The sequence below is a fragment of the Rhinoraja longicauda genome, chromosome 33, assembly GCF_053455715.1.
Source record: "Rhinoraja longicauda isolate Sanriku21f chromosome 33, sRhiLon1.1, whole genome shotgun sequence".
NCBI classification, from domain to species: domain Eukaryota; kingdom Metazoa; phylum Chordata; class Chondrichthyes; order Rajiformes; family Arhynchobatidae; genus Rhinoraja; species Rhinoraja longicauda.
The window spans coordinates 6,449,054-6,472,711 of record NC_135985.1 but is presented as its reverse complement, the minus strand read 5'-3'; the positions used below and the strand labels follow the sequence as shown (position 1 = coordinate 6,472,711).

Below are 23,658 nucleotides of genomic sequence, written 5' to 3'. Positions count from 1 at the left end.
TAATAATCTGCCTTCCTATTCTTACCACCAGTGGATAACCTCACACCTATCCACATTAAACTGATCTGCCATGCATCCGCCCACTCACACAACCTGTCCAAGTCACCCTGCAACCTCATAGCATCTTCCCCACAGTTCACACTGCCACCCAGCTTTGTGTCATCTACAAATTTGCTAATAGTACTTTTAATCCCAGAGATGTGCAGGACAAGTTTTTTTTACACAGAAAGATGTGGAACCTTGGAAAGCATTTCCAATGGAGGTAGTTACGATAGTGCCATTTCAGAAGCTTTAGGATAGAAACATAGAAAATAGGTGCAGGAGGAGGCCATTCGGCCCTTCGAGCCAAATTAATTGTGATCATGGCTGATCATCCACAATTAGTAACCTGTGCCTGCCTTCTCCCCATATCCCTTGATTCCACTAGCCCCTAGAGCTCTATTGAATACACTTTAAAATTCATTAGGCACTAGGATAGGCACTAGGAAGTTCTGGGAATGGAGGAATATGGATCATGTACAGGCAGATGAAATCAATTTAACTTGGCATCATATTCAGCACAAACATTGTGGGCCGAAGGGCCCGTTCCTGTGCTGTACTGTTCTATGTTCAATGATCAATGTCCTAATCTAGAGCTGGATTCTCGAACAAAATGGGGAAAGAAATTTGTGTTGGGATTGGTTTATTATTGTCATTTGTATCGAGGTACAGTGAAAAGCTTTTGTTCATGGGTTATGCAGTCAAACCAAATCATAGTACATTTGGTTATAGTATATCAGGCACCAAGGCACATTCTTGGTGGACAGACTTGGCCAATAAACTTATTCATTCATTCATTTGAGTACAATGGAGCCACACACAAGTACAACAGGTAGTGCAAAGAGAAAAATATCAGAGTTTAAAAACAATGAAATGTTAAAGATAATCAGTCAGTTGGCAGACTTTGCTTCTACCTTGTGGGGAGCCATCACGTGTGGCCATTGGAACATCGGGAATGTGCCACATGGAAACCTTCCCCGAAGCTTCACCACAGAAGAGGATCTTGTGAAATGGCTCCTTACGTTCATTGATGTAAATCAGAATTGCCTGGAGAAACTAAAAAGAGAGACCAAGAGAAATGTTCCTTTTAATTCTATCTCCCAACAATGATTGTGCCAGCTTGAGGCTTTAGAGATACAGCGTGGAAACAGACCCTTCGGCCCACCGAGCCCATGCCGACCAGCGATCACCCTGCGCACTAGCACTATCCAACACACTTGGGACAATTTACAGAAGCCAATTAACCTACAAACCTGTCTGTCTTTCGAGTGTGGGAGGAAACCAGAACACCTGGAGAAAACCCACAGGCAACCCAAATAGTAATGGCTCGATGCTGTTCAGTTTAGATTTGCAATATGGGAGGAAACCCACGCGGTCACAGGGAGAACATACAAACTCCGTACAGACGGCACCCATAGTCAGGATCGAACCCGGGTCTCTCGTGCTGTAAGACAGTAACTCTACCGCTGCGCCACTGTGCCGTCCTAACTTCTTTGTGATGTTTGTTTATGTTAGTTTAAAACGCAATGATCTTTTCCAATTTAAATATAAATAAGACAGAACTACTGGAAATACCCAACAGGCCAGGCAGCAACAGTAGAGACAAAGATAGCTTTTCATTTCAATTATCTTTTGCCTTAGCTAACAAATGTTCGGAAGGAGTGTCAACAGTATAAAATATGTTCACTTTACATCTTGCCAAAACCTTTATATAAATATTTCCAGTAATTTTCATTTACTTCAGATTTCCAAAGTCTGCACTATTTTGCTTTTGACCTGTATCCTGTATCCACCTGTCACTTGTGTAGGAAGGAACTGCAGATGCTGTTTTATACCAAAGGTAGATGCAAAATGCTGGATTAACTCAGAGGATTAGGCAGCATCTCTGATTAAAAGGAATAGGTGATGTTTTGGGTCAGAACCCTTCTTCAGACTGATTGTAGAGGGGAGCAACTGGAAGGAAGAAAAGACCAAATCTCTTGAAATCTCTTTACTTGATGGGTAAACAGGAAGAAAGTTGGAATTAGGTTTGATGGCTAATTGATGGTCATCTCAAATGCAGTGGGATGTAGTGCTATCAGAATTCAGAAGGGTTCCAACCCAAAACGTAACTTATTCCTTTCTCCAGAGATGCTGCCTGACCCGCTGAGTTACTCCAGCATTTTGTGTCTATCCACCTATCATTTGCCTGGTTTTGTCCCGGCCTACCTTCCCTTTCCACCTTTCTCCCACCTACTTCACCGGACCGATGAAGGGCCGCGACCCGAAACGTCACCTGTCCATTGACTTCCCCAGATGCTGCCTGACCCATCGAGTTCCCCCAGCACTTTGTGTTTCGCATCGTAGCCAAGCTTCGTAAATTGAGAGGCTCTCTTAAAACATAACAGCCGAAAGTCGAGTCAGTAAAGGAAAAGTAATACTGGAAGGTTTGGGGCTGGAAGGCTGCCCACTTTAAGTGGGGAGTTAATGAAACAGAAGATGGTGAGGATGTAGGTTAGTGTTTGAGATGCTCCCACAGGGCGGGATTTAATCTTTGCTTGAAAGCACCAGTGCCCAGTGGGAGAGGGGTAAATTCACAAATGAACTCCAGCCAACGCTCTCCTCTGCACCTCCTAATTACTGATTTTATTGCATTCCCAGAGGCTCAGCTGATTCCAACATTTTTAATTGCATCCCAGTGCCAAAATCGGGATTGTGCACGGGAAAGGTGCCAAATGCTCTTCTATCTAACAAAAGAAAGATAAAGATCTCAGTTTTTGGCCAGGAGGCTTAACTGTGCTAATCCTCTCAGAACCCCTGTCAGAATTGGGTGCTTTGTCTTTTAAAATCATAAGGTGAAATCACTCAAACAGGGGGCATCTGTATTTAAAAAAGGTTCTCTGGCTGCAGTTTATTAGTGGAAAGGTTAAGACGAAAGGGATACATCAGTACTGCACAGGAACAAGCCCTTAGCCCACAATGTCAGCGGCGAACATGAAGGCAAGTTAAACTAATGTCTTCTGATTGCACATGACCCAGTCAGAAGAAGAGTCTCGACCCAAAACGTCACCCATTCCTTCTCTCCAGAGATGCTGCCTGTCCTGCTGAGTTACTCCAGCATTTTGTGTCTATCCATATCCCTCACTTCCCTGTACATCCACACGCCTATCTAAAAACCTCTTAAAGGTACAGTTGTATCTGCTTCCACCCCGCTCCCTCCCCCCAGCAGAGTGTTCCAGGCACCCACCACTCTCTGTGGAAAGAAAACTTGCCCGACACATCTCCTTTAAACTTTGCCCCTCGCATTTTAAAGCTATGCCCTCTAGTCCTTGACACTTCCATCCCGGGACAAAGTTTCTGACTGCCTCCCCTACCTCTGCCTCTCTTCATTTTATATAACTTGCATCAGGTACAACTGGACTCTGACAATGTACTGCATCTTCATTTGACGGGACTAAATGATGAAATTTTCCAAATATGAAAATAAAATTATCTGTTACTTCACTAGTCATGTTGTAGAATTTGGACAGGATGCATGTCGGTGTAACTGTGCCTGTCAAAGGCCGCTCAGACTATATTATTCTCAAGGGCGGCACAGTAGTAGAGCTGCTGCCCAATAGCGCTGCAGCGCCGGAGACCCAGGTTCGATCCCGACTATTTGTGCTGTCTGTATGGAGCTTGTACGTTCTCCCCGTGACCGCGTGGGTTTTCTCCAAGATCTTTGGTTTCCTCCCACACTCCAGGGACGCACAGGTTTGTAGGTTAATTGTCTTGGTATAAATGTAAATTGTCCCTAGTGTGTGTAGGATAGTGTTAATGTGCGGGGATCGCTGGTCGGCGCAGACCCGGTGGACCGAAGGGCCTGTTTCCGCACTGTGTCTCTAAACTAAACTAAACTAAATTTGGGAAAGTGGTTCATATCAATGTCCAAATGATCTTTTAATTGACTGAGCTATGCTCTTACAGTTTACGTCATCTGAACCCTGAATTTATTCTGGCGTCTACAGTATGTTTGGACTCCATTACTGTACACATTACAGTTGTTAGTGCTTTTGGCTACACTCACTCCACTCACATCATATCATAAAAATGTCTTTATAATATATTTGCTCAACCAATTATTCCTATACAAAATCTTCCACAAAGACTTAGAAGCTGAGAGGCGTACGTTTTCTGTCATTTTTAGAGGCAACGTAATTCTGACTTAGACGGCAGATTCTACATAATAAATGCTTCAGATATTTTAGTGCGTTAAAAAAAAGCAAGGATATGAATAATTAAAATATAACTGCAGTACTTTAGCGGGACCTTCTTGCAGTGGGATGAACCTCTCGGATGAAATGAATGGTGCTGGTTCCTCATCAGCTAACAAACGTGGATTGCTCAGTCCAGCTTTCACACCTGCGTGGGTTTTCTCTGAGATCTTCGGTTTCCTCACACACTCCAAAGACGCACAGGTATGCAGGTTAATTAGCTTGGTAAATGTAAAAATTGGCCCTAGTGTGCGTGGGATAGTGTTAATATGTGGAGATCGCTGGTCAGCGCGGACCTGGTGGGCCGAAGGGCCTGTTTCCATGCTGTATCTCTAAACTAAACTAAACTAACCAGCAAAGCAGAAAAATTGAGCCTGCAGAGTAGTTTAATCTAGCATTAGGTAGACACAAAAAACTGGAGTAACTCAGCTTTTGGCTGCACTGCCGACTTTGGTTTAGCACGCCATCATGGAATGGTTGCCAAGTATTAGTGTTAGTAATTTATTATGTTATTGATTACTATATATTTATTGGTGTTATTAGTGTGATGGGCTTGGTAAGCTGGCCAACTATTAATTCCATTGCTTCCATTGCAGTACCTATCACAATTAAATACTTTTGATTCTTGACTCTTGAATGGCTGAGGATTTATAATTATACAGGTGTATTTATACTATGCTGTGAATGATGGCCTGGGTCAGTTTTATACAAGACTCCAGACAGCAACGTTCCAATACACAAAGCCCAAGTTTTGTGCATCTTTAGTTGATTTGAGAGAATCAGGCTCATTAGCCCACGGAGCCCGCCATACACTAGTTCAATCCTACACACTAGGGACAATTTTACAGAAGCCAATTAACCTTCAAATCTGCACATCTTTGGGGTGTCGGAGTAAACCGGAGCACCCGAAGAAAACCCACGCCGACGACGGAAAGAACGTACAAACTCCACACTGGCAGCACCCGTAGTCAGGGCCGAACCAGGGGTCTCTGGTGCTGGGAGGCTGCAACTCTACCGCTGCACCACATGCGACAGTTTTTCACCAGTATTTGCAGACCTTGCAAAGGTTGAAGGTTATCGAGCAAGTGAGTTTGGGAGAGAATTGGGGTGAGCGGGTGAGTATTAGTTCAGTTTAGTTTATTGTCGCGTGTACCGAGGTACAGTGAAAAGCTTTGTGTGTTGCGTGCTAACCAGTCCGCAGAAAGACAATACATGATTACAATCAATGTATTTACAGTGTATAGATACAAGATAAGGGAATAACGTTTAGTGCAAGGTAAAGCCAGCAAAGTTTGATCAAGGATAGTCCGAGGGTCATCGAAGAGGTAGATAGTAGTTCAGCACTGCTCTCTGATTGTGGTAAGATGATTCAGTTGCCTGGTAACAGCTGGGGTTTATTGATCTAAGGGTGAAGATCGGTGAAGGGAGAAAGCACAGCACAGAAGAAAATAACAACTACACGTATCTGGAGCAAACATCAAACTGCTGGAGGAACTCGGTCAGTCTGAGGAAGGGTCCCAACCTGAAACGTCACCCATCCATTTTCTCCGGAGATTCTGCTTGACCCGCTGAAGTCTTCCCTCATTTACTGACATTCCTGAGAAAACAACCCAAGTCTATCCAACCCAAAGATACTAGAGGAGCAAGGTGGACCACTCCGTCGAAATCGCCTATACCGAAGTGTGGTACGCAAAGGAGCGTAACATCCGCCATTTTCGTAAGCAAAACCAGCCGTTCGCTACGCCTCTCGTAGTGTAATCAGTGTTTTGGGGGAACAGTATGTGTGATGATACCATAAAACTGCAGAATATATTTCCTTGTAGCTGAAACCCTCTAATCCAGGCCGCATTCTGGTAACCCTCCTTTGCCCCGTCTCCAAAGCCTCCACATCTTTCCTGTAAATGGGGCAACCAGAACTGCACGCAATACTCCATTTTGGGGAATGATGTTGAGGCATTGCAAAAGAGTTGACGCATTTAGTATTTGCAATCATTGCTTCTTTGGAAACGAAATACATACCAATTGAAAATTAACCTGCATTTATCAACAATTTTTTTCCGTCAAAATGCCTCCCTTTTCTGCTTTGATTTTGTAACATTCGACTAATTTAATAAGCTTATAACTGAAAAACATAAAATCGACACATGTTAAAAAAGTGAAAATCTAGTTACAAGGTTTTTAGAGGTGCCAGTACTGGTGAATACCCTCACAAAAATTCTTTGCTTACACTGTACAGAGTAATTTTGACTTGTATTATGATATATGCATGAAAGTGGCATGAAATATTAAATGTTGAGAAATAGGCAGTACCTTATTGCTAGTATCACTTGATGTGTAGCAAAGCAGGCGAGGTGCAACAGTCTCAGTTAACGAATGTTCACGGGAGGTAAAGATGCCAGTTCTGAACAAACTGCTGCAAAGACATTGAAGAGGTTTTGTGACCAACTGCTGAGAACTTGTTGCCAAGTGTGAACAAAGCCACACAAATTTACAAACTTGCGTGAACGGTAAACAAACTAGCGGGAGAGTCAAGTGGGCGAGTCCAGGACCAGAGATTATAGCCTCAGAATTAAAGGACGTTCCTTTGGGAAGGAGATGAGGAGGAGTTTCTTTAGGCAGAGGGTGGTAAATTTGTGGTCATTTAAATGCCACAGAAGGCAGTGGAGGCCAAGTCATTGGATATTTTTAAGGCAGAGATAGATAGGTTCTTGATTAGTACGGGTGTCAGGGGTTATGGGTAGAAGGCAGGAGAATGGGGTTGAGAGGGAGAGATAGATCAGCCATGATTCAATGGTGGAGTGGACTTGATGGAACGAATGGTCTAATTCTGCTCCTACCACTTATGACCATGATCAAACCAAAGTTACATTCACCATTATTAATATTAATATTAATAGAATCCAATTCTGTAATGAGCCAGCAATATCAATCAAAGGCTTTCAGATGAGACAACCCACACATCCCACACTACTTTTACATGACACTAAATGCCAATGTCCCCAAGTCAATCCTGAAAAATCAATTTTCAGCTACTCAAATCACACTAATTTTAAATGATTATTTTTGCCGTCCTGAATATTCTGTTATTTGACACAGAGTACTATTGCTCATGTTAATAAAATAAACCGATTTTATTTCTGATCCTGTTTTACAATCTTCGCAACTGCGCCAGGAAGTCCTGGTCAATTATTCCTTGTCGTCAGACACCCACTGTGTGAGACAAGACTCACAGCTGCCAAGTCCCTGACAACTGTCCCGCTCTGTAAAGGCTTTGTCCGCGCACCTCTTTTTATCGTTTGCGTCACGCTGTGGTTTTCATTGCAAAGTGAACGTTTGAGGCGTTTGAAGCTCAGTACCCTACCTGAACTTATCCCGTGGCGTTCCCACCTGCGCCCACCTGTCAGGCAGCTGGTAAATGTAGCTGCGGCCGCTCTCAGTCCAGACTATTATTTTGTTGGCAGCTAAAACTTCCCCGCCGGCCCAGTGCTGACTGTCTTTGCTGCTCACCAAACATAGCAATGAAAAGTCACAATAATCAAAAACCTACAGGAGAGAAGAGAAAAAAATAAGACATCCATAAGAGAAACCGTAAGCCATAAGAGGGCGGCACGGTGGCGCAGCGGTTGATTTGCTGCCTTACAGCTCCAGAGAACCGGTTCCATCCTGACAATGGGTGCTGGCTGTGTGGAGTTTGTACATTCTCGCCGTGACCTGCATGGGTTTTCTCAGAGAATTTTGTTTTTTTCCCACACACCAAAGACACACCAAAGATTGAAGGTTAATTGGCTTTGTATAAATGTAAAATTGTCCCTAGTGTGTGTAGGATAGTGGTAGGGTGCGGGGATCGCTGGTCGGCATGGATCAGGTGGGCCGAAGGGCCTGTTTCCCTGCTGTATCTCTAAAATAAAATAAAAACCAGCAGAATAAGCAACAAACTGCATTTAATTTAGTTCATAGATACAGCATGGACACAGGCTCTTCCGCCCATCGTGTCCACGCCGGCCATCAATCACCCATTCGCTATGTATCCCACTTTCTCGTCCACCCCTTACATACTAGGGCCAATGTTTACAGGGTCCAATTAACCTACAAACCCGTATAACTCCTTCACCGATAATGTGGCCTGATTAATGAGGTTTGAGCCACAAACATTGAGTTCAGTTGAGTTTAGAGATATAGCGCGGAAACTGACCCTTCAGTCCACACCGACCATCCTACCCACTAGGGACAATTTACTGAAGCTAATTAAACCACAAACCCCACATCTTTGTGGGAGGGAAAGTGGAGCACCCGTAGGAAACCCATGCGGTCACAGACAGAACGTGCAAACTTGGATAGGCAGCACCCTTAGTCAGGATCGAACCCGGGTCTCTGGCGTTGTAAGGCAGCAAATCTACTGCTGCACCACCATACTGCCCCGATAACATGGCCTAATTATTTTAACTTAGTTTAGTTTAGACAAAAAGTGCTGGAGTAACTCAGCAGGTCAGGCAGCATCTCTGGATAAAACGACGAGTGATGTTTAGGGCCAGAACCCTTCTTCAGACCCTGAAGAAAGATCTAGGGCTGAAACATCACTCATCCTTTTCTTCAGAGATGCTGCCCGACCTGCTGAGTTACTCCAGCACTTTGTGTTCATCTTCAGTATAAACCAGATCTGCAGTTCCATTCCACACGTTTAGTTCAGTTTGGTTTAGTTTAGTTTAGTTTAGTTTAGTTTATTGTCACGTGTGTTGAGGTGCTGTAAAAAGCTTTTTTGTTTTAATGGAGTTGATGGAGTCTATATACAATAAACTAACCATATTGTTTATTGCACTTTTCTGCACTTCCCATCAGATGTCTCCGAGTGATTTCATGAATAAGGAAGGAACTGCAGGTGCTGGTTTAAAAATACACCAAAACACAGAACCATAGAAAATAGGTGCAGGAGTAGGCCATTCGGCCCTTCGCGCCAGCACTGCCATTCAATATGATCATGGCTGATTATCATAAATCAATACCCTGTCCCCGCTTCCTTTTGATATCCCTTGATTCCGTTAGACGTAAGAGCTATATCTAACTCTCTTTTGAATACATCAGGTGAATTGGCACCGCCTTCTGTGGCAGAGAATTCCACAGAATCACAACTCTCTGGGTAAAAAAGTTTTTCCTCATCTCAGTCCTAAATGGTTTACCCCTTATTCTTAAACAGTGACCCCTGGTTCTGGCCTCCCCCAACATCGGGAACATTTTTAAAAAAACGCAATTTTGCCATTAAACCAGTAAAACATTATTGCAAAACAGTAAAACATCCAGTGAATTGGCCCTCATTTCAGATAGACACAAAAAGCTGGAGTTGAGTTGCCGCTGTCCCGCTGAGTTACTGCGGCTTTTTTTTGTGTCTACCAAGTGCTTTCAGCCTGACATAAAACATACCTTCCAGCAGTCAGCACAAACCACCAAGAGCAGGCGCTCTGTGTACGTGCAAAAGCAGACAGCTTGACAATCGAAGCACTGAAGTGACTTGGACTCTGCTTCAGAAACATTCTCTCTGGCCTGCAAAATACCGTCAGCGTTATCAGGAGGGGCAAAGAGCTTCCTGCGTTGTAGAAAAAAACATAGAAACATAGAAAAATAGGTGCAGGAGTAGGCCATTTGGCCCTTCGATCCAGCACCACCATTCAATATGATCACGGCTGATCATCTAAAATCAGTACCCCATTCCTGCTTTCTCCCCATATCCCGATTCCTTTAGCCCTAAGAGCTAAATCTAACTCTCTTCAAAACATCCAGTGAATTGGCCCCCACTGCCTTATGCGGCAGAGAATTCCACAGATTCACAACTCTCTGGGTGAAAAGGTTTTTCTTCATCTCAGTCCTAAATAACCTACCCCTTATTCTAAAACTGTGACCCCTGGTTCTGGTCTCCCCCAACACTGGGAACATTTTAGACTATCCAATCCTTTAAGAATTTTATATGTTTCTGTAAGATCCCCTCTCATCCTTCTAAATTCCAGTGAAGAAACCCCAGTCGACCCATTCTTTCATCATACGTCAGTTCCGCCATCCCGGGAATTAACCTGGTGAACCTACGCTGCACTCTCTCAATAGCAATAATGTCCTTCCCCAAATTAGGAGACCAAAATTGCACACAGGACTTCCAGGTGCGGTCTCACCAGGGCCCTGTACAACTGCAGTAGGACCTCCTTGCTCCTAAACTCAAATCCTCTCGCAATGAATGCCAACATGCCATTCGCTTTCTTCACTGCCTGCTGTATCTGCATGCTTACTTTCAGTGATAGAAAGATGAATTTCTGCAGTTCCAGGGACCCTTTCTTATGATGAACTGACCTGAACCCCATTGACAGATGATGACAGATCCCAAACCTTGAGCTCTCCTGTCACTGAAATGCCAACCAGCGAATCCTCTGCAAAATATAGAGATGCTTTTAAGTAACAAAAAGATTAATAGCACTCAAAAGAGACGTAGGTTCAAAAGTGTAATTCAGTATAGTGTGAGGACATGTGTTTTAGTGATTGAATTGAACATACACCAAACCAAGCCAACATTTAATCTAATCTTTAAAACATGTGTGCAAAATATTGCAAGAGGTAAAATGATTTTTTTTACTCAGACCAAAGCAATTTCATTTGTTTTCTTGTTATTCTGGCAGTCAAAGATGCTACAACTTGTGGTTCTTTTAGATAGCGATACACGGCATGGAAACAGACCCTTTGGCCCATTGAGTTCATGCTGACCATCAACGACCCATTACACTGATCCTACATTAATATAATCCAACTTTATTCTCTCCACTCCAAGATTCTACCATTCACCTGTGTATCAGGGGCATCTTGCAGAGACCAAAAGGGAGAAGGTGTGGGTGTGTGGATTGAGCTGCCAGAGGAGGTGGTTGAGGTAAGGACTATCCCAACATTTAAGAAACAGTTAGACAGGTACATGGATAGGACAGGCTTGGAGGCATATGGTCCAAACGTGGGCAGGTGGGACTAGTGTAGCTGGGACATGTTGGCCGGTGTGGGTAAGTCGGGCCGAAGGGCCTGCTTCCATGCTATATCACTCCAAGACTCTATGTCTCTATGACTCTATTAATCGACAAACCTGCACCTCTCTGGGATGTGGGGAGAGACCGGAGCACCCGGAGGAAACCCACGGGGTCACAGAGAATATACAAACTCCACACGGACAGCAGCCGAGGTCAGGATTGAACCTGCGTCGTGTGGCGCTGTGAGACAGCGGCTCTACCAGCTGCACCATTGTGCTGCCCTCGCACAGAACAGAGCAAAGACAAAGAGTTATGAAGAGTCCAAGGAACTCCATTTTGGATTTCTTTATCTCTAAATAATTGGTTGTATTACATCAAAGAAATGATTCTGCAAACTGGAATACCGATCAATTTTATGATTTAAAGCTATGGAGTCATTCAGCACGGATGCCAACTCATCCATACCGACCAAGATACCCCATCTAAGTTGGTCTCATTTGGCTCACAACCCTCTGCCTTTCCTATCCATGTCAAGATTCAAGTCTGAAGAAGGGTCTCGACCCGAAACATCACCCATTCCTTCTATCCAGAGATGCTGCCTGTCCCGCTGAGTTACTCCAGCATTTTGTGTCTATCTAGTGTTTAATTGACATATGTACTGAAACGGAACAATGAAATTCTTACTTGCAGCAGCATAACAGGTTTGTAAACACTGTACGCAATAGAAAATATAATAAAACAAACTAAAAAAAAAGTGCAAAACTAAACATAAGCCCAAAGTCCGCATGCAACCAAGACAGTTCATAGTTCAGTTTATTTGGTGTTTGCAGTGTTCAAGAACCTGATGGTTGTTGGGAGGAAGCTATTCCTGTACCTGTCCATTTCTCTGACATTTCATTGTATTTAGTTTAGTTTAGAGATACAGCATGGAAACAGGTTCTTGGGCCCACTGAGTCCACACCGACCAGCAATCAGCCATACACCAGTTCTATCTTACACACTAGGGAGAATTTACAGAAGCCAATTAACCTGCAAACCTGGACATCTTTGGAGTGTGGGAGGAAACCAGAGCACCCAGGGAAAACGCACACACTCACATGGAGAACGTACAAACTCCGCACAGATAGCACCCATAGTCGGGATCAAACCAAGGTCTCTGGGGCTATAATGCAGCAATTCTATAATAATAATAATAATGCATTTTATTTATATAGCGCTTTTCATATACTCAAAGACGCTTTACAGAGATTTTGAGAACATAGGGAAATGAATAAATAGATAAATAAGTAAATAAATAAATGAACAGAGAAAGGAGACAGAAGGTGAGGTGACCTTCAGTGGTTGAAGGCAGTACTGAACAGGTGAGACTTCAGCGATGTTTTGAATGTGGTGAGTGTGGAGGAGTCTCTAACGGTTTGGGGTAGTGAGTTCCATAGGGTGGGAGCAGCGATGGAGAAAGCCCTGTCCCCCCAGGATCTGAGTTTGGTCCGGATGTGGGGGGATAGGAGATTGGCAGCGGCAGAGCGGAGGGTGCAGGTGGGAGTGTGCCTGTGGAGGAGGTCGGTCAGGTAGGATGGGGCCAGGTTATGGAGGGCTTTGTAGGTTATGAGGAGGATTTTGTACTGGATTCTCTGGGGGATGGGGAGCCAGTGGAGTTTATAAAGGACGGGGGTGATATGGTCACGGATCGAGGTGTGTGTGAGTAGACGGGCAGCGGAGTTTTGAATGTATTGAAGTTTATTGATGATTTTTGAGGGTTTCTACCACTGCGGCATGTACTGTACTGTGCCCTACTGTAAAATTCCCTTTGGTGCATTGCTGGGGTGGAGGGGAGGAAAGCTCTGGGTGGAGACAGCGTGAGTGGACCCTGGGGACGGCGCCTGTCCTGATACCTTGGATTCTCTGCGAGCGGACAATGCACATGGAACTGATCCAGTCTGGAGTTGCAGAGGAAGCGAGAGCGTGAAGAAGCTCCAGGGTCCGTGCATCGATGACCAAGACATCCTGGTACTGTCCACAGCACAGCAACCAGCCCTCTCCCGACATCCGAAAGGAACGGTAGTAATACTGCAGGATGACAGTGCCAAAACAGTCAGCAATAAACCGTGCCAAACTCACAAACATAATGCGACAACTTATAATTTGCATTGTTACAATTTAAAAGGCACTTGGCACGTACATGGATAGATACGGGTGTCAGGGGTTATGGGGGGCAGTAGAATGGGGTTAGGGAAGAAAAGATAGATCAGCCATGGTTGAATAGGGGGTAGAACTGATGGGCCGAATGGCCTAACTCTGCTCCTCTCACTGTGAGCATGAACTGATGATCGGAAAGGTCCAGAGGGATATGGGAGGGAGGTTGGTTTGTGTATTTGTGTGATGGTCTGGGCTACGTCCAACATCTCTCTGCAATGTCTGGCGGTCTTGGATGGAGCTGTTCCCCAAACCAGGCTGTGATGATCCCGATATCTAGGGGGATAAAATGCTTTCTCCGCCGGTCCCCTCTCACCTCACCTCTGAAACTCATGATGTGTATGCTTGAACCATGAGGTTTGGAACTGACAAGTGCCGCAGGGCACTGCTGATCAAGTTACTGAAGACTAAGTACCATTTAACAGTGCTGTCGTGGACACTTCCCATTACTCTGTTGATGACTGGGAGCAGATTAATGGGGCAGCAATTAATGGACTGGATTTGCCCGGGCCGCATGCGGACGGGACACTTCTGGGTGATTTTCCACTGTCTGCCTGACGTCAGCAGAGCAGTGGAGCAACTCAGCTGGTGGAGCTCGTTGGCAGCTCTGTAACCAGTAACCATGACCCTGGTGGCTTCTGCCGAGCACAGTCATTCCGTGATGTGCCGCAAAGTGAATTTAATTAGCTTCTCTGAAAGTGGGGGACCTGCAGAAGACGCCCGTGATGGATGATCCACTCGGGAAGTCCGGCTGAACGCGGGTGCAACCTTTGGTTCTAGCCGCCACTTTGGGGCCGACACCATCACCGACCCTGTGGAAAACCCCACCTCCCATTGTCTGCTTGTCAGCCACCAATTGTGACCGGGATGTGGCAGGAGTGAAGATCTTTGACCCGATCTGTTCACTGTGGAATTGTTCAGCTCCTCCTGGACTGTGCTACTTTGCAGTGGCATTTTTTAATATGTTTTTTTAACTTAAAGATACAGCGCGGAAACAGGCCCTTCAGTCCGCCGAGTCCACATCGACCAGCGGCCCCCGCACACTTGCACTATCCTACACACACTAGGGACAATTTACATTTTTTACCAGGCCAATTAACCGACAAACCTGCACGTCTTTGGAGTGTGGGAGGAAACCAAAGCTCTCAGAGAAAACCCATGCAGGTCACAGGGAGAACATACAAACTCCGTACAGAGAGCACCCATAGTTGGGATCGAACCGGGGTCTCCGGCGCTGCAAGCGCTGTAAGGCAGCATCTCTACTACTTCCGATACAGCACAGAAACAGGCACTTCAACCCACCGAGTCGGCACCGACCAGTGATCCCTGCACACTGACTCTATCCTACACACACTAGGGACAATTTACTTATACCAAGCCAATTAACTTACAAACATGTACGTCTTTGGAACGTGGGAGGCAACCGAAGATCTCAGAGAAAACCCAGCCATAGTCAGGATCAAACCCGGGTCTCTGGCCCTGTAAGGCAGTAGCACTACCGCTGGGCCGCTCAAAGCTTAAACAAAGCTAAATATTGGTTGTGCGCAATGTTATAAATTTTAGATTTAGGTTTAGGTTTATTATTATCACGTGTGCTGAGGTACAGTTAAAAGCTTTTGTTTGCATGCCGTTCAATCAGATTAGATAATATTATACATAAATACAGTTAACTCAAAGTCAAGTACAAGAGGGAAAGAAGTTGTTCCTCAGTCTGTGTTGCACGCACTTTGACGCTTACACCCGACTGGGGCAGAGAGAAGAAGGAATGACCAGCGAGGGACAAGTATTTGATTATGTTCAATGATTCAATTAAATTATGTTGGCTGCTTTTCCAAGGCAGTGTGAAACATAGAGAGTCGGCGATGAGGAGTCTGGTCTGTGTGATGGACTGGGCTACATCTACACCTCTCTGCAATTTCGTGCGATCTTGGGCAAAGCTGTTCCCAGACGATGCAACCCGACAGGATGCTTTCTGTAGACACAAAATGCTGGAGTAACTCAGCGGGTCAGGCAGCATTTCGGGAGAGATGACCCGAAACGTCACCCATTCCTTCTCTCCCAAGATGCTGCCTGACCCGCTGAGTTACTCCAGCATTTTGTGTCTACCTTCGATTTTAACCAGCATCTGCAGTTTTCTTCCTACGCAGTATGCTTTCTATGGTGCATCTGTAGAAGCAGCAAATCATTGGTTTCTGGAGTTATGTAAAACTGTGTTCTTTGGCCATATATTGTAAATTAGCCGTCATACGAATCAACAAAATTCCTTTTGCCCTCTCATTGTCATGACAACTGCGCTTTACCACATACTGTGGCGTTGAGTGGGGGAAGAGTTTTATCCTGTTTCAATAGACTCATTATCAATGTATTTATATGAACAAAGCAAAAGTGCTGGAGAAAGTCAACACGTTCCATAATTCATGGAAACAGGCCCTTCGGCCCAACTCATCCCTGCTGACCCAGATATCCCATCTAAGCCAGTACCACCTGCCCACATTTGACCCATATCCCTCTAAACCTTCCCTATCCATGTACTTGTCCTAATGTCTTTCAAATGTTCTTGTATTTGCCTCAATGACCTCCTTAGGCAGCTCTTTCCATGTACCCACCACCCTCTGTGCGAAATTCTTGCCCTGCAGGTTCCTATTAAATCTTTTCACTCCCATCTTAAACATATGCTCTCTAGTTCTGAGAAAAAAGACTGTGCCTCCACCCGATCCATTACCCTGATGATTACCCAACCGTCGTCCCCGGGGGACCTCCAACCGTCGTCCCTCTCCTCGCCCGGCCCCGGCCCCGGCCCACCTGCAGCCGAAGGTAAGACCCCGGTTCACTCACACTCTCTAACCGGCCCTTGCTCTTACAACGATTGAAACTGACACCAACCTTTTCGAACACTCTTCAAAATCAGAGATATTTTTTTCATTTCATTTCTTCACACAGAGAGTGGTGAATCTGTGGAATTCTCTGCCACAGAAGGTAGTTGAGGCCAGTTCATTGGCTATATTTAAGAGGGAGTTAGATGTGGCCCTTGTGGCTAAAGGGATCAGGGGGTATGGAGAGAAGGCAGGTACAGGTTACTGAGCTGGATGAGCAGCCATGATCATATTGAATGGCGGTGCAGGCTCGAAGGGCCGAATGGCCTACTCCTGCACCTATTTTCTATGTTTCATGCTGCCAAATTTCAATGCACAACAGCGGAGTTGCTGCCATGCAGCGCCAGAGAGAGAGAGTCGCGGATTCGATCCCGCCTGCGGGTGCTGTCTGTATGGAGTTTGTACGTTCCCTCCGTGGGTTTTCTTCAGGAGCTCTGGTTTCCTCCCACACTCCAAAGACATACAGGTTCGTAGGCCGTGTAGGAAAATAACTGCAGATGCTGGTACAAATAATCGAAGGTATCACAAACTGCCGGAGTAACTCAGTGGGTCAGACAGCATCTCACAGGAGAGAAGGAATGGGTGACGCTTCGGGACGCTTCAGTCTGAAGAAGGGTCTCAATAGACAATAGGTGCAGGAGGAGGCCATTCGGCCCTTCGAGCCAGCACCACCATTCAATGTGATCATGGCTGATCATTCTCAATCAGTACCCCGTTCCTGCCTTCTCCCCATACCCCCTGACTCCGCTATCCTTAAGAGCTCTATCTAGCTCTCTCTTGAATGCATTCAGAGAATTGGCCTCCACTGCCTTCTGAGGCAGAGAATTCCACAGATTCACAACTCTCTGACTGAAAAGGTTTTTCCTCATCTCCATTCTAAATGGCCTACCCCTTATTCTTAAACTGTGGCCCCTTGTTCTGGACTCCCCCAACATTGGGAACATGTTTCCTGCCTCTAATGTGTCCAACCCCTTAATAATCTTATACGTTTCGATAAGATCCCCTCTCATCCTTCTAAATTCCAGTGAATACAAGCCTAGTCGCTCCAGTCTTTCAACATATGACAGTCCCGCCATTCCGGGAATTAACCTAGTAAACCTACGCTGCATGCCCTCAATAGCAAGAATATCCTTCCTCAAATTTGGAGACCAAAACTGCACACAGTACTCCAGGTACGGTCTCACTAGGGCCCTGTACAACTGCAGAAGGACCTCTTTATTCCTATACTCAACTCCCCTTGTTATGAAGGCCAACATTCCATTGGCTTTCTTCACTGCCTGCTGTACCTGCATGCTTCTCTCCTGAGATGCTGCCTGACCCGCTGAGTTACTCCAGCATTTTGTGATACCTCAGGTTCGTAGGCTAATCGGCTTGGTTTTAATGTGAATTGTCCCTGGTGGGTGTAGGACAGTGATGTTCGTGTGCGTGGATCGCTGGTCGGCGTGGACTCGGCGGGCCGAAGCCAGGGCCTGTTTCCGCGCTGTATCTCTAAACTGAACTAAACACATGTAAGTGGATTAGATGCAGAGGTGTCACACAAACGCCGGGGTACTTACATAGATTGCTGTGTGAGTGAAGGGCAGTTTTGTCTGTTCAATGCATTGGCCACTGGTGACATTCCATAGGCACATCTCCCTGAAAAATCAACCTCTAGGTTATTTTTCACAGCCTCTCGAATCAATTGGCCAAAACCACTTTACAGCAACAAGGTTTCCTTTAATGCCCCTAGTTAAAAGTGGTCGGGCAATTTTTTTGTTGTTGTTGTTGTAAATTACTGCACACGGCAGTGTTCTGGCCATTATTTAAAGGTGAGACGTATCTGCTCCTTGCTGTCCGAGTAATCACATCCCACAGCTCAGCTTGAAGCCACAGCTTGAAACCCAGTAACGAACCCACATGCCGTCTGCAGCAAATTGCAGGCGGACCAGCAATATGGGTTGTCAATGTGGATTGTTCATCATTTGTGTGAGTCACACACAATTAACAAATGCTGCCTTTCATCCAAATTAAACCTGATATTCTTGAAAGCGCCATGCATCCTGGAGACTTCCAGCTTTATTTATCTCCCCGCTGTCTCATTGCTGGGCTGCGGTTTCTCTCCATCCCCTTCTTTAAAAACACACTGCCACCCCCTGGAAAATGCAATGAACTGGAGGCGCCCCAATCCAGAGCAGAAAAAACACAGTGATGGACGAACTCAGCGAGTCGGGGGGGGGGGGGGGGAGAGAAGGAGGGGAGGGAGAGAGAAGGAGGGAAGGGAGAAAGAAGGAGGGGGGAGGAGAGAGGGGGGGAGGGAGGAGGGGAGAGGGGGGGAGGGAGGAGGGGAGGGAGGAGGGGAGGGGAGGGGGAGAGAGGGGGAGGGGAGAGGGGGGAGAGGAGAGAGGGGGGGGTGATAGAGATATATACAAGGAACATGCTGGAATCGTGCACAGATGAGGGTTAAATAATTGGTCGTTAATTGCCACGTGCACTGACAACAGAACAATGAAATTCTTACTTGCAGCAGCATAACAAATCTGTAAATGCAATACACACAGATATCATATAATTTTAAAAAAACAATAAATTAATAACGACAATACCAGCGCAAAGAAACCCGTCATCCTTAGTGCAGCCTGGTGGTCGTTGGGAAGAAGCTATTCTTGAACCTGGTGGTCATGGTTACCTTCTCACCACTACCATTTGGAGGAAGGTACAGGAGCCTGAAGACCGTGACCTCCAGGTTCAAGAACAGCTTCTTCCCAACAACCATCAGGCTCTTGAACACTGCACAACACTATCTACAATCCTACATCAAACTTCAGTTTTGCACGACTATAGTCTGGATACCAAGTATCACTGATTATTAATTTATTGTATTATTGATTAATAGCATATTTATTGTGTGTTATTACATGTACAGGCCTGTTCAGCTGCTGTTAAGAAGAGTTTTATTATTCCATTGCTAACAATTAAACACTCTTTGACTCTTGATTTTCACAAGTTCAGAAGTTATAGGAGTAGAATTAGGGCATTCAGCCCATCGAGTCTTCTCTGCCATTCAATCATGGCTGATCTCTGCCTCCTAATCCCATTTTCCTGCCTTCTCCCCATAACCCTGGACACCCATTCTAATCAAGAAGACCATGGTATCATTCTACCAAGGGAAATACAATTTCTTCCTCTCAATGTTGGTTGCTCTACCTATTGCACTTGAGTTTGACTTGATTTTGTTCATGTATTTATAAACTTATGAATTTATTTATAATATTATTGGAAAGATTGGATAGCGTGCAAAAGAAAGCTTTTCACTGTACCTCGGTACATGTGACAATAATAAATCTACACCTAAACCTCAACCTTGAACCCACTCCTGACCAGCCACCTTCTTCCTGATGAAATTAACCTGAAATATCATCTCTGTTTCTCCCTCATATTCGCTACCTGTCCAGCTGAGTATCTCCAGAATTTTATTGCAGATCTCCAGCATCTGCGGCATTTTCTTTTTACCCTTTTCTGCCTTGTTCTACCCTCTGTAAAGGACACCAAATAGAAATGAGTTGTTATTAAGATTGAACCCGTGCGTAGTCTTCTGCTGATGTGACATGATATTGTGGTGCCATAAAATCCACTTGCTTAATGAAGTGTATACTTTAATTAAAGAATGTTGTGCTGGACATCAGGGAGGGCAGGATCTTTGAAACATGCTCATTTGCTGTTCACATTCCTACAACTGAATGAGGCTTATATTCATCCTCTGTGTGGCTGACAATTGTAAAAAAAATATTGGCAAATATTTTCCAAACTGAACTAACTCAAGGAGTAAATGCAGGAGTTTTGCTGGCTTCTTTACCTTGCACTAAACGTTATTTCCTTATCATGTATCTGTACGCTGTAATTGCTCATTTGTAATCATGTATTGTCTTTCTGCTGACTGGACAGCACGCAACAAAAGCTTTTCACTGTACCTCGCTCGGTACACGTGACAATAAACTAAACTGAACTGAACTGACTTCATTTATTTAGGAAAATAACTGCAGATGCTGGTTCAAATCGAAGGTAGACACAAAATGCTGGAGTAACTCAGCGGGCCAGGCAGCGTCTCAGGAGAAGAAGGGTCTCGACCCGAAACGCCACCCATTCCTACTCTCTTGAGATGCTGCCTGACCTGCTGAGATACTCCAGCATTTTGTGTCTACCTTCGACTTATTTTGTTCGTTGGTTTAGTTTTAGCTTAGAGCATACTGCTGGAAACAGGCCCTTTGGCCCACCGAGTCCGAGCCGACCACCGATCACCCGTATACTAGTTCCATCCTACATACTTGGGACAATTTCATGCAGCCAATCAATCTACAAACCCGCACGTCTTTGGAATGTGGGAGGAAACTGGAGCACCCGGAGAAAACCCACGCGGTCACAGTGTGAACGTACAAACTCTACACAGACAGCCCCCATAGTCTGGATCTAACCCAGGTCTCGGGCGCTGTAAGGCAGCAACTCTACCGCCGCGCCACTGTGTTGCCCGACGTATGTTTGAACATAGAAATACTGTCACCCTCAGACTCCGACACTCAAACGGAAAAAGTCCCAAGAGAAGGCCACGGTGGCGTAGCGGTAGAGTTGCTGCCTTACAGCGCTTGCAGAGACCTGGGTTCGATCCTGACTACGGGTGCTGTCTGTACGGAGTTTGTACGTTCTACCTGTGACCACGTAGGTTCTATCTGAGATCTTCGGTTTCCTCCCAAACTCCAAAGACGTACTGGTATGAAGGTTAATTGGCTTGGTGTATGTGTAAATTGTCCCTAGTGTGTGTAGAGTAGTGTTAGTGTGCAGCAATCACTGGTCGTGGTGGACTCGGTGGGCCGAAGGGCTTGTTTCTACACCGTATCTCTAAATTAAACTAAAAAAACTAAACTGAAGGGGCTTGAAAAAGTCCACAGAGCAGTGTGCAACTGGTAGAGACATTGCCTCACAGAACCAGAGACCCGGGTTTGCTCCTGACCGCAGGTGTGGTCTGTGTAGAGTTTGCACAACTGGGCGAGTTCCCTCCAGGTGCCCCGGATTCCTCCTTCATCCCAAGGACGTGCCCGGTTTGTGGGCTAATTAGCCTCTGGAATGCACCCCTAGCGTGTGGAGAGTGGATTGAGAAAGAGGGATAGCACAGAACTGCTACGAATGGGTGATCGATGGCCGATGTGGACTTGGCGGGCCAAAGGACCGGTTTCCATGCTGTATCTTAAATTAAACCTAAAAGGCGAGCATGGGGAAAGCGACCTCTTTTGGACCCATTTGATGCAAGGCAAGAACTCGAGGACCGCTCAACGAATCTATTCAGTCAGAAGACTCACCCATTTTCTGCCGCACTAACAACGTATGGCTGCTTCTCACTTGCTTTGCCAAGCGAAGTAATGGAAGCCGTGTGTCCAAAGAGCAGGACACGAGGCTGAGTCTGAGGAAACAAAGTAACGCACTCATACATGCACGTGCAACAAAGTTGACTAGTTTACTTTGACTTCTAATGATGCTCATCACAGTGTTATGGCCACAGCAGTCCTGCCACCACACAATATTATTGTGAAAGCAAAAAAAAAAGAGCTAGGTTGTTTTGAAACAAAATAAGATCTCATGTGACAACTACAAGATTGTCATAGCAAAGACTTTAAAATCCCATGTGTAAGAAAGAACTGCAGATGCCAGTTTAAATCGAAGGTAGGCACAAAATGCTGGAGTAACTCAGCGGGGCAGGCAGCATCTCTGGAGGGAAGGAATGAGTGACGTTTCGGGTCGAGACCCTTCTTCAGACTGATGTCCCTGACTCTCAGTCTGAAGAAGGGCCTCGACCCAGAAACGTCACCCATTCCTTCTCTCCAGAGATGCTGCCTGTCCCGTTGAGTTACTTAAAAAAGCCAAGCGCATGACAGGATGACTTGTGAAATTATATTGCTCAAAATTACATCGGCTCATAACAATTCTTGTTAATTCATGTATTATGTAAACATTACAATTTATTTCACCCCTCTTTCTTATTTAATCACTTCAAAGAACGAGACGAAGCTTTGGAATGAAGATTTTGATTTTCCTTTTGCAACATGGCTCTGTCAGCACAGTGCACCTATTAATAATAGGCATAGATTATGGAGCTGTACGCAGGGACAAGTCCTTCGGCCCACAATGTACTCGCAAACATGACACCAATCTTATCTGCTTGGACAAGATCCATAACACCTCCATTCTCCGTACATTCATATCCCTATCCAAAAGCCTTCTAAATGGCACTATCGTATCTCCCACCCCAACCACATAAGAGATGTGCGGGGTATGTTTTTTTTACAGAGCGTGTTGGGTGCCTGGAATGTGCTGCCAGGGATGGTGGTGGGAGCAGATACGATAGTGGCATAGCTTCTCATTTTCACCCAACAAACAGCAAACAACGGCCTGTTTCCTTTATCATTTAGTCACTTTTTTGCATATCTTTTATTCATTGTTCTTTATCTCTACATCATCGTCTATATCTCTCGCTTCCCTCATCCCTAATCAGTCCGAAGAAGGGTCTCGACCCGAAACGTCACCCATTCCTTCTCTCCAGAGATGCTGCCTGACCCCCTGAGTTACTCCAGCTTTTTGTGCCTTTCTTCAGTTTAAACCAGCATCTGCATTTCCTTCCTACACATTTAAAATAGGCACGTGAATATGTAGGGTATGGAGGGATATGGATTATCTGCAGGCAGGTAAGAGTTGGTCTTGCCATCATGCTTGGTGCAGACATTGTGGGCCAGAGGGCCTGTTCTTGTACTGTTCTACGTTCTATGTTAAATCAAACATTTTCAATAAACTTGCACATTCACAACATAGAATAGCAATGAGACAATCATTTCCTGAGACGTTTTCATGCAAAGTACTAACCTTGAAATCGGGAGACAGATTCCAGAGGCATATCTGACCTTCCCGACTTCCCGTCACGATGGTTCGCTGGTCGTCGGTGAGCATTAGGGCGCAGATGGAATGAGATGGTGCTTTCCTGCCCCACACGGCTATGGGCTGCACAATGCTCTTCATGGTCACCACACACCTGGACATCAGAGAAACAGAGTCTCAGACACATACAGCATAGAAACAGGCCCATCGGCACAACCCGTCCATGCCAAAAAAGATGCCACATCTAAGCTAGTCCCATTTGCCCATGGATGGCCCACATTCCTCAAAACTGTGCCTAATAATGTACCTGTTCAAATTTTCTTTTAAATGTTACTTATTGTACCTGTCTCAATTACTTCCTCTGGCATCTCAATCCATATACCCACCACAACGAGAAGAAGTTGCCGCTCAGGCTTCTATTAAACCTTTCCCCTCTCACCT

The 23,658-nt window shown here is 45.3% G+C and overlaps 1 protein-coding gene across 1 annotated transcript in view; it reads right to left on the bottom strand.

The window, feature by feature from the left end:
* Positions 1–23,358, bottom strand: part of LOC144609028 (WD repeat-containing protein 72-like) — a 153,111-nt gene extending 129,753 nt beyond the window's left edge. The window contains exons 1-9 of the mRNA XM_078427349.1: positions 23,206–23,358; positions 21,651–21,751; positions 17,880–17,958; positions 13,150–13,324; positions 10,602–10,678; positions 9,687–9,806; positions 7,633–7,814; positions 6,582–6,684; positions 954–1,095 (exon numbers count right to left, since the gene is read on the bottom strand). Of these exons, the coding sequence (XP_078283475.1) occupies positions 954–1,095; positions 6,582–6,684; positions 7,633–7,814; positions 9,687–9,806; positions 10,602–10,678; positions 13,150–13,324; positions 17,880–17,958; positions 21,651–21,751; positions 23,206–23,358 (1,132 nt within the window). The remainder of the gene's footprint in view (positions 1–953; positions 1,096–6,581; positions 6,685–7,632; positions 7,815–9,686; positions 9,807–10,601; positions 10,679–13,149; positions 13,325–17,879; positions 17,959–21,650; positions 21,752–23,205) is intronic.
* Between the last annotated feature and the right edge of the window lie 300 nt (positions 23,359–23,658).